Below are 10,571 nucleotides of genomic sequence, written 5' to 3' on the forward strand. Positions count from 1 at the left end.
TAAAGTACTTACTACTTCGTCCGCTGCGATTTAATTTTCATCCTGCGACAACGCTATGTCTGACGAGAACTCCGAGGACGCACGATCTCTAAGCACGCACGACGGGTTGTAAGAGAGGCTTTATCCTATGAAGTGGTAATATACTATTTACGCTCCGAAAATTGTGCGTGAAGTTGGGGAATCCCCTTTCTTGTATCTATTTGGCGCATGTGCAAGTGTCAAAACAATAGTAAAACCTGGATTTTTTTTCAATGTGGGATTTGGTTTCGCGTTGCGTGTGTGAACAAGCAAGCAAATCGGATTTTTATCAGAAATTCGAATTAACAAAATCCGTATTTTTTCAGATGGCAGTATGAACGGGATATCAGACCCATTGGGAAAGGGTCTCAATATACAGATAGGTCTGAAACAATTTATTTTAAGGACTCACCGTGTGAACACACACGTGTTGGAAATACCCAGTTTCCAGGAGAAGAAAGGACAAATTCTACACTCCAAAACAAAAGTTGCCTGCTTCGCAGGCGGTTGGACATGTATTTGTATGTCAGCATTTTTCTAAAAATTATAGGTATATTTGATGTTGGTACATGTACTCCAATACTAACATGAATGAAGAGACTGTACATAAATGAAGAGACTGTAGGTTATAATGGGAAGCAGCTCAAATGAAGAATTTACATGTAAAACGTCGACCAAAACATACATGTATGCGCGGTGGAGGGCACGAATCCACGTTATTGGCTGTGGCATTGATATTCATGAGAATTGAAGGTGCGAGTGTAGTTATCTTTATCGCTATTGTTTTAAGACCATATGTTAACTCTAGTGGGGCTAAAGAATTGAATGTCACATTTGTTGTTAAGTGAGACAACATGAGTAAGCATACATATCCAGTACGTCAGGTCTATTTTTAGATATATTTATCAGTGACTAAAGGGGAATCCCCTTTTTAACTCTACGTCAGGAGGTTACAAAAACTCAACATCTTAAAGTACCCCCCTCTCCCTCCTTCACTGAAGTTATATCATACCGGTATGTCAACTACTTAATCCTGTCTGGAAACTCCAACACGACGGACGTGCTGGTCCAAAATCTCTTCCACTGGGTCTCAGTCAGTTGAGTGTGGTTATAGAAGACTCTGATCACATTAACCCCCATTAATATGTGTCTTGATATATAAAGTGATCAGCACTGCTATTAAAAGAGGTGCGTACAAGGTGAGTGATATGCTTCGGATAGCCAAAAAATAATGAAATAATGGTTAAGGAGGGGGTGGCAGTTGGCGCGCTGCCTTCACGTACATGGCCCAATTAAGCATATTCAGACATGCTTAAGTCCCGTTTACACTGAGCGGCGTCCTTTCAGCGTGTCGTAGCATGACCCAGTTTGAGAATAAAACAAATTATTATTTACGTTCCGACAACTGGCTAATCATTGCGCATTCATGATTCATTCTGCAAACAAGGCGATTCTACGACCACAGCGATGCCAGTTTCATAGCGGCACAAAGCAGTTTCGGATTACGGCAGGTCCTGAACCTCCTCCGGTTTCTGAAATAGAAATTTCACCAATATTCCCCTTTTGAAATTAGAATTTTGTCTAGCTAAATCATAGTTCTAAACAGCACCAAATAATACCGTTCACCTTCTAAAAAAATGCGGGGCCCCGCTTTGAACCCCACGCCAAAGGGAGAGAGCATCGGCTTCACATCCGAAGCCTGTCATTCCTAAAACACGGACCCCCCAGGCAAAGGACGCAAAAAGGAAGCCATCCAATGCAAATGGGGTTTAAGAGAAGTCAGGTGAGTATACTATTGTCACCAATTACAACAACCCCATGGTGACTGACGTCCTGAAAAGCTATCTGTTAGAAAAGTATGCAGTTAATGTTACGCTCTCAATGACATTTCCGGTTTCAGTTTCAATTCTTTTTAAAATAGCTCATAAAAACTTTATTTTTCTAAGAATATTGTTAGATTTAAAAAACTAAATCGCAGTTTCATTTTCGTTTTAAATAAACCTTTATTTATCTATATATTCATTTATTTACTTTTCATTGAATTTCATACAGATATTTCCAAGCAAAAACTTTTATGACATATTATATTATCATTGCTTTTTCAGATATATATTTTCCGTAAATATTTCCAAAGTATTTGGACTGTATTTGGGATTTGAAGTTTTAAAATAATTACAAACTTTAAGTGCTGGAGGAAAAAGACACTGAATTCGTTGACAAGAAAGGAAATTCAAAAATATACGGTTCAATTAAATATGACAAATATATTCCACATTTGAAATCCAATGCTGGTCTCGATTTCATATGTTCCCTCTATTTCAAACACAACCCCGAAAAAAGGGATTTCAGTGTTATGTTTGAAACCCCGTATTAAGGAGTAAAATTTTGCTGTTTTGTGTTCACTAATTAGGTGTAATACCCGCCCGAGTGCCGGTCGGTGGGACCTTTACCTACGTATGTCCTTCCATAAGCCATTGCGAGAATGTATCAACGCTCCTGGGAGTGACTTTCTACACCAAACCAAACTTCCTGTTGTTCACTAATGCCACAAATTATACAGAGTACGGTAAAAATTTATCAGTCGACTACAAGAACAGACTGTCTGCAGAGTACAGGCATCCTAACAGTGTGTTATATATACGGAACATAAGCTGCTCGGATCAGAAACTTTATAACTGCAGCGTACATTGCATAGGAAAACCATTTCGCACTTTTACTGAAGATTTGGAAGTTTTAGGTAAGATCGGAGAAAATGTCTATGTGGTTAACGAGCGGCGCCTCTCTTTTAAACTTAGCTGTCAAACAGAATTCTTTTTTTCTCAGAATTAAAGGATAGGTCGTGCTCGTTAACGAGCTAATTAATTTTGCCTGACTTAATTAAAGTATTTCTTTGATTAGTAAGTGCACAACGTACTACATGTATTTGGGATGTATGTGGTAAGCATAATATTGTCTGATTTCAACCAAACACAAAAAACAAGAAAGAAAAGAAATACAGTTAATTATACCGCAATGCCCCTATCCATCTCTCTCTCTCTCTCACACACACACACACATACACACACACACACACGGAAGAAAAAGCAGTTACCTGTATATAAAGAGGTGAAGGCATGAACAGCATTTCCTGTTTTTTATCAGTTGACTCCGGTCAGCCGTCCATAGATATGAACGTTCTACACGATTCATCTGGTTTGGTGGAAATCCGTTGCTATGCAAAACTTGGCAAGCCTCCGAAAGCCATTGAGTTACTTCCAGATACCACAGGAATCAACAATTCTACGTTCGACAGTTGCTGCAGATATGGTGAAAGAAAAGTAAACGTAACGCTGAAGGCCGAAGATGATGGGAAAACTTTTAAATGCCGAGTGGAAAATAGATCGGATTCCGTAACATTTAGTAATTATCTTATAATTTTAACACTTACGCCTTATACAATTTCGTGACAGACGAGACTAGATTGCAAACTGTGCCTCTTAATTTTACCTCTCTCTCTCTTATTTTATTTTAGTTATCATTATTATTATTATTATTATTATTTTTGTATATTAACATTGCAATTTCTCTTTAGTTGCAGCAAAAACTCCTCGAATAAGTCTGATCATCAAGAGTGGTAACATAACACATACTTCAGGTGTTATCCGTATGGCGGAGCGATCTTCTATTGTACTAAATTGTTCATCGGAAGGGCATCCGCGGCCTTTTTACACATGGAGATTCGTGTCGACTGCGTCCAGCAGGGAAAAAACTGAAATGGGGAGTTCCTTGGAGCTAAAGCATAGTCCCAGTGGAGGTAATGGAACCTGGATATGTCAAGCATATAATTCAGCTGTTGTTCACCGTCCGACAGCCTCCATAAGGATTGAAATGTTACCTGTACACCGGTCGTCAGAAATGGGTATGTACAGCAATGGAGCAGGTAGATGAGTATTTTAGCATCTTCATAACCAGTTATGCGTGAATTATGAAGAAGAAAAATGCACGTATAAACCTATTATTGAAGAAAAAGCAGCAGTTTAATATTTATTTCAATATATTTAAGGTGTAATATCAGATATCCGTTATCGCTATTATCCTGATATATGTATGAATATTTTTATGACGGCAGATTATGTTTTCCTACATTCGTTATAAAAATTTCCGTACTGACTTTTATGTTTGCAAGTAAAGTCTTCTTTTTGAGATTTTTTTACCAGTTTTATATTGTAAATATTCATAAAATGAAAAATAGTTGGGTCATGTTGAACATAAGTTTATACTTGGTTTCAGTAAAGTTTATTATTACTTTTATTATTATCGTTATTATTATTCACTATTTACAGTCACCTACGTTCTGTCTATACCGGTTATATTGATAGCAGGCAGCGTATTAACTGTTGTCGGCGGCATTGTCATCTTCATCATCCGTACGAGGGTCAGAAGCACTCACTGTAAAAAGTCTACAACGGGCGAAGAGAGTACGTCTACTTTTATAGAATAAGGGGACATTCTAGATTATTTATTTATTTATTTATTTTCTGAACTATCGTTAGATTAAACTGTTCGATAATTTAAATCAAGATTACCGGAATGTGATATTTTTAGGAAAAGTGTGGATCATGTCTTTGTATAAGTGAAGCATGTGATAAAGACCGGATTTTAAGTATTTGTTTTTATCTATATGCTCAATTGAGTAGTGTTTCCAAATTAACTGGGTTAGACTTTGATTTTAGTGTCGTTGAACCCAATGACCAGTATACATGGACCTGACCAAGAGATAAACAACATCCAAATGTAGGTTATAATGGGCTTTTGTTGATATATTTACAAAATTTTATCAAATTGATACTGTAAATTTCCCCAACAGTAAAACTTATTAGTATTTCCGTTTATAGCATTATTTCACCAGCTCTGTTGTCGAAGATTTTTGTCATGAAAGAAAAAAGAAAAAAAGAAAGAAAGAAAACAAAAACAATATTACATGGTAATGTATGTTTTTTATAATCCAGGTGTTTATCTTTTCACAGTGAAGATGAAGGAGAGGCTGAAAATTACCTAACTCCTGTACCCAGGAGACCCATCCTCGGCGCTTCGGATACCCCTGTAGAGCAAGGCGTTGATAGGCGAGACCCGCCATGCCGACAAGTTTCCATTATGGAAGAGATTGGGAGCGGGCACTTCAGTACAGTTCACAGAGCAAACTTGACAACAACCACCGGCCAAGTTGTCCTCGTGGCAGCAAAACTATGCAGAGGTTCGTGCTTTGTATCTTTGTTTACATGCAGTAGAACAGGCAATTGCATATAATAAAAACATTGTCAGTGTAACGTAACTGACATGTTAAATGTGATATTGTGCATTCTGCGTGTTTCAAGTTACCGCAGTGCTTGTTTCTGGATGTAGAGACAATTGGCAAACAGTTCTGAAGAACTCTGCAAGGCAGATAGAGGAGAAAACATCAAGTAATTTAAGTATACAGCTACTTTAGTTATATTTTCTTTTCATCAAATTGGTGGTGCATATGAAAAAAGGGAATTTGAACGAGAAGCCGAAATTATGAAGACAGTCGCCAAACACCCAAACGTCGTGGAATATCTGGGCTTTGCAGAATCGTCGGGTACAGTAGTAATTCTGATAATAATATTTATGGATGAGGTATTATGGGCATTTGTCTATTGTAAAAACTAATTCTATGCTTATGACCCACCTTTTATAGTAAGATCCTCCTTTGTTTGTAATGGAGTTGGTGGGTGGTCGTAGGGCGGGTCACAAGAATAATACCTTACTTGGCCTGATTCCTTCGGCAAATTTTATACAAAAGGTGACAAGGGCAATGTTATGATGCAGTACATTTACATTTTCATTCGTTGTGAGGGGAAAAGGGCTACTCTAAGTTTTTAAAGAGGAAGCCCCTATACATGCACGCATGTGTCTTTGTAGCCTATAGTTTCCTAAAGAGATGGGGGGGGGGGGGGCATTTACCTAGTACTTTCTGATACAAAAATGCACCGTCCCATCCAAGTCGGCTTACCATCATTATATGATATCAGATATTGTGATACATGTAAGACATCTTGATCATTTAGGTACATCAGTTCTCCTCCTTGAATTCGCCACTGATGGTGATCTGCTCCATTTACTGCGGAACAGTCGTGATGTCGGCTGCTCATTACATCCGGGCAGTACAAAGCTGTCACTAACAGATCTAATTTCGTTTTCCCTTCAAGTTGCAAAAGGAATGGAACATATATCTCAGCTAAACGTAAGCATATTAACTCTTTAAAAAAGTTTTTTATGATAAACATTTGAGTGACACACGTATTTCACTAAATATGGGCCCAGTATTGCTATACAGCGTCAAACAGTTTAAGGGTTTGAAAATTAAGTGTTTTAGGCTCAAGAAAATAAGTAAATACTGACATTTTTAGAATGCACATACTGTCCACCTTCAGTAGCATGAATACTATTATTAATTGTTTTACCCTTTACAGAAAATCTGTGATATTGCAAATTTTCACCTTTTCAGAAACTAATATTTCTTTGCAAATAAGGCAATCAAATAACAGATTTCACGGCAACAAAAATGTCACTTGGAAGGTCTCCTTTAATTTACAGATAGCGACATTTTACTGGCATATCTTTAGTGTAAATAACTTTTTATTTGCCAAAGAAGAGTACATCTCGTTGCGATTAGCAATAATGTAGAGTGTATTTTATTTGTTATTTTTGTTCTGTCACTGTAGTTGCTGCACCGAGATCTTGCTGCACGGAACGTCCTCATGTTTGACAACAGGGTGTGTAAGATATCTGACTTTGGACTGGCTAGGAATATAGCAGAGAGCAGACAGTATGAGAGGCAGACCTCTGTACGTAGAATAAAATTTCGCTCTACCCCTGATTAACTTAATTTAGGCATATATTGTCTTTTTAGCCGATACCAGTTCAACAAGAATACAGCAATGCTTGCAGTGCAATCTCTTAAACTTAATCTTTTTCTACACTGTTACCGAATTCAGCCAATATTTATCACCGGATGGTAATTTTAATATTACACAAATAACTGTTTTCTGTGGAAATGCAAAATAATGTATTTCTTTTTCATCTGATAGCGTATTGGGTTTAAATCGATTTCGCTCAAAATGCAGTATTTGTCGAGCTGTCAAAAATGCAAACCACTAAAACATATACGTCGACCATATATGAAAAAGGTCTAGGTTACGATGCGTTCTGGTTTCTTGCCCCCACCCCAACTATGTCCGCCAATGCATTTCTAATTTTAGGGTCCACTTCCTGTCAGATGGATGGCCCCTGAGTCTCTTGCGGACAACATATACACTACTAGAAGCGATGTTTGGTCCTATGGTGTTTTGATGTGGGAGATTTTCACACTTGGTATGACATTGGATGAAAAAAATAGAATCATTTCTTTGAAAAGACCAAGTACTACATAGATTTTGGGGTCTTGGCTCCAAAGTACATATTATGAAGGAACGGGTTTACTACAAGGGTTCTTTCTCTATTTTAGATATTTTAAATATATGTAAAAAAACAAGAAAACACTAGAGAGAAGGAATCCTTTGAACAATCTTAAAATCAGATTTCACATAATGTTTTTATGCAAGTACCAACGCCAACACGTGTTATTTACCATACTCGAAAAATGTACTGATATAAATATCCCTGAAATAATTTTAAACTCCACCACCAAATATATTTATATGATACATTACACACGCATCAATTTGGTTTCATTTTGGATTTCCAGGAAGAGCCCCCTATGCTGGCTATAGCGGTGCACAGACTTTGGAGTTTGTTATAGCTGGCCGTACCTCTCAATACTTACGTAGACCAAGCTGCTGCAGTCCTGATATGTAAGTATAGTCTGCTTTATATATTCATTATTTTTTGTCATCTCCTTTGCTCATAAGTATTACTAATTTTGGTGTTTATCATTATAAACAATGGCCTCGACTCTGACACTCACACCCACCATCAGTTTTATGCCAAACAAGTAGGAAAAAACAAAAGGCTGGGTGTAAGCTATCTGAAAACAATCACTTGGGAGTTGGAGCGGGGTATACTCTATATCTATACGTGATTTTGAAAGGCATCATAACTAACTTAACTTCAGATGTCGGTACTTCTGGTCTAGTCAGAATATATAAAGAGCTCAGCTGTATGTGTCAAATCAACAGTAAAATGGGTACAGTCAAAGTGTTTGCTTGCTCGAGAGCGTGCTGCGTTCTTACCAGTTTGTTCAAAATTGATTTTAAAAGTTCAAGTGGTGCACATTGTAGCTGACATAAATATTCATAAATATTTACACGGCTATTTTGTTGTAATTCACTATTGTTTTCTTTCATATTTAGATACAGAGTGATGCAGCGCTGTTGGGCTGTGGAACCAGGAGCACGACCGAATTTTCGGGCGCTAGCGAAAACTATATTCGCCATTTCCATCAGTACAAGTCACGTTTGACTGCTAATCAGAGTAAAGCCTACGGGCTCTTACGAGCTGTTTGCGTCCAAATTTTGCGCAGAATCTCACGTCCCACGCAAGTCCTTCTTACGCAATTTCGAGTTCGCAGAACGCCTATAAGCACTTTTCAATGCACTTCAATACAGTTTTATTTAGAAAACGTTCATCAAAAAGATTTTCAAGGATAAATCGGAAACTCGTCATATTCACATACATGTATGTACATGTACTTTCAAATTATCTATACAGGATTCTGTGGGAGCTTAAGTGTGATAATTTTTTGAAACTTCAAGGAAATCAGTACTGATAGAATAAATTCTGATTTATTTTGTCCTGGTGAAACCTTATTTTGCCTGGACTATAACACATAATTAAAAAACGGAGGATGACTAGTACAGCATGCAACAAACTATACGTTCTGTACCTTAAATATACTGAGTTGACATTTGACATTCATTAACCAGCTTATAGAAACATGTATAATACTGATTAATTTTATACCGATGTATATAAAACTCTGTTTACTAGCACAACCAATCAAAGAGCAAAGTAACGCCTGAGTTACAACCGCCCTTACGGGCTGTTCGAGACAGAGAGCCATTGTGTACATGTATCACTTATTTTTTTTTTAAGTTCAAGGCTGTAAAAATGCAGTTAATAGACTAAAAATATCAAAATTTATTTTATAAATAACATTAGTTATAATTATAAAAAATGTATGTGACTGCAGAAATATGTATATTTTAGTACTTAAAACGTTTGCTTAAAAGCTATACCTGTACTACATTTTACCAGCTTTGTGTCCTTGTTTGTTATGTATATGTGTCACAAGTTTTCAACTGGTTGAATCCTTACTAAGAGAAGCCATTGCGGTGTGAATCGCAATATGTACATTCAGGCTATATGTGGCAGTTTAATGACAAACGAGACCTCCACAATATACTTCAAAGGAGTTATCCTTCGTCTATGTCTCATCAAAAACACACAGTAACAGCGACTAGAACATTGTCTGCAAATAGTGAGGCAGTGAAAGCTGCAAGGTGTCATTGTTTTTCAGTATTAAGAATGACAGAATCTGTTTTTTTTTTTTTTATTCATTTTTAATTGGAGGGAGACTCACTTTGATCTTTCTATTTCATTCAGCTTAAAGTTGGTGGCAGTATAGGCTAAATCTGTCATGTCTGTATGTAGAATATCCCTTGCTCAAATGTCTACATTTATTGAGTGAATTATGAAGTTTCCTGACTGATTAATGAGGTTACTTGTAGAAATATCTTGCCTACACACAATTTATGATATTTTTTTACTACTTTATACATATGATTATTCACATCTCATCAGTGGTGTGTGAAAGGTACTTGGTATTTGCATTTTAGAACTGTAGATCTGTGTACCAGCAGGGTTATACTGCAGTAATAGCTGTGGAATTTTCTAAAATAAACTTGATGTTTATTAATTAATTGGTTTGAAAAAAATTAACAACCCAAATAAAATTAATTCATTTAATATTTCATTTAATCTGTTTTTATATTTTTCTTTTAACTAAGCATTTAATCGTAACAGCTCCCGTCATTATACTGTTATTGTGTAATACTGTTGAAAGGTTCCAATTTTTTTTATTAACAGGATGGTGCATATGTATTAAAAATAAATATAAGCATTACGGCATATTTTCTTACTGAAATATATCAAATGCATCACCGGTATTATAATGGTAGAGATACAGGTAAAGATGACAGCATTGATAATTGGGTTTACAGCACTGTTACTGCAGCATGGTTAGTGTCAGATTGGTATCTGTTAATGCCACTGGACATTCCTCTCGATTTCTGACCAAATCTAATAAAGCCTCAGTTGCTTAACTTTTGCCACATTTCCAATATCTACAGGTTGTAGGCTACGTGTTGTTTAATGCTTGGGGTCTCTTCTCTGTCGGCCGTTAATCGGGGACACCTGTGCAGCTTTGCTAGTGCCACATTTTCCATTGCCGTTTACATCAAATTTGTGAATAGAATGAGGAATAATGACAGTAACCTTATGGGCTGTCCTGCCCCGCCTCCACAGGCGACACCTTGCGGAGCAAACCTGCGTAAGCC

The 10,571-nt window shown here is 36.9% G+C and overlaps 1 protein-coding gene across 1 annotated transcript; it reads left to right on the top strand.

Moving 5' to 3' along the window:
- Window positions 1-221: 221 nt before the first annotated feature.
- Window positions 222-10,151, top strand: LOC106166647 (uncharacterized). Its single transcript, XM_087017949.1, has 12 exons — window positions 222-771; window positions 2,429-2,755; window positions 3,160-3,417; window positions 3,590-3,916; window positions 4,341-4,475; window positions 4,731-4,791; window positions 5,025-5,251; window positions 6,084-6,259; window positions 6,741-6,863; window positions 7,278-7,389; window positions 7,763-7,868; window positions 8,367-10,151. The coding sequence occupies exons 1-12, from the start codon at window positions 666-668 to the stop codon at window positions 8,473-8,475; spliced, it is 2,067 nt and encodes a 688-aa protein (XP_086874075.1). The 5' UTR covers window positions 222-665; the 3' UTR covers window positions 8,476-10,151.
- Window positions 10,152-10,571: the final 420 nt, after the last annotated feature.

The sequence above is a fragment of the Lingula anatina genome, chromosome 7 (assembly GCF_051362555.1).
Source record: "Lingula anatina isolate TDL-2025a chromosome 7, LinAna3.0, whole genome shotgun sequence".
In the NCBI taxonomy this organism is placed as follows: Eukaryota; Metazoa; Brachiopoda; class Lingulata; order Lingulida; family Lingulidae; genus Lingula; species Lingula anatina.

Bases quoted from the DNA above. Each gene is read 5' to 3' on its own strand.
- LOC106166647 (XM_087017949.1), top strand. From the start codon at position 666: ATGAAGAATTTACATGTAAAACGTCGACCAAAACATACATGTATGCGC. The intron at 2,756-3,159 runs GTAAGATCGGAG...GTTTTTTATCAG, and splicing joins TGAAGATTTGGAAGTTTTAG to TTGACTCCGGTCAGCCGTCC. The intron at 4,476-4,730 runs GTACGTCTACTT...CTTTGATTTTAG, and splicing joins GTCTACAACGGGCGAAGAGA to TGTCGTTGAACCCAATGACC.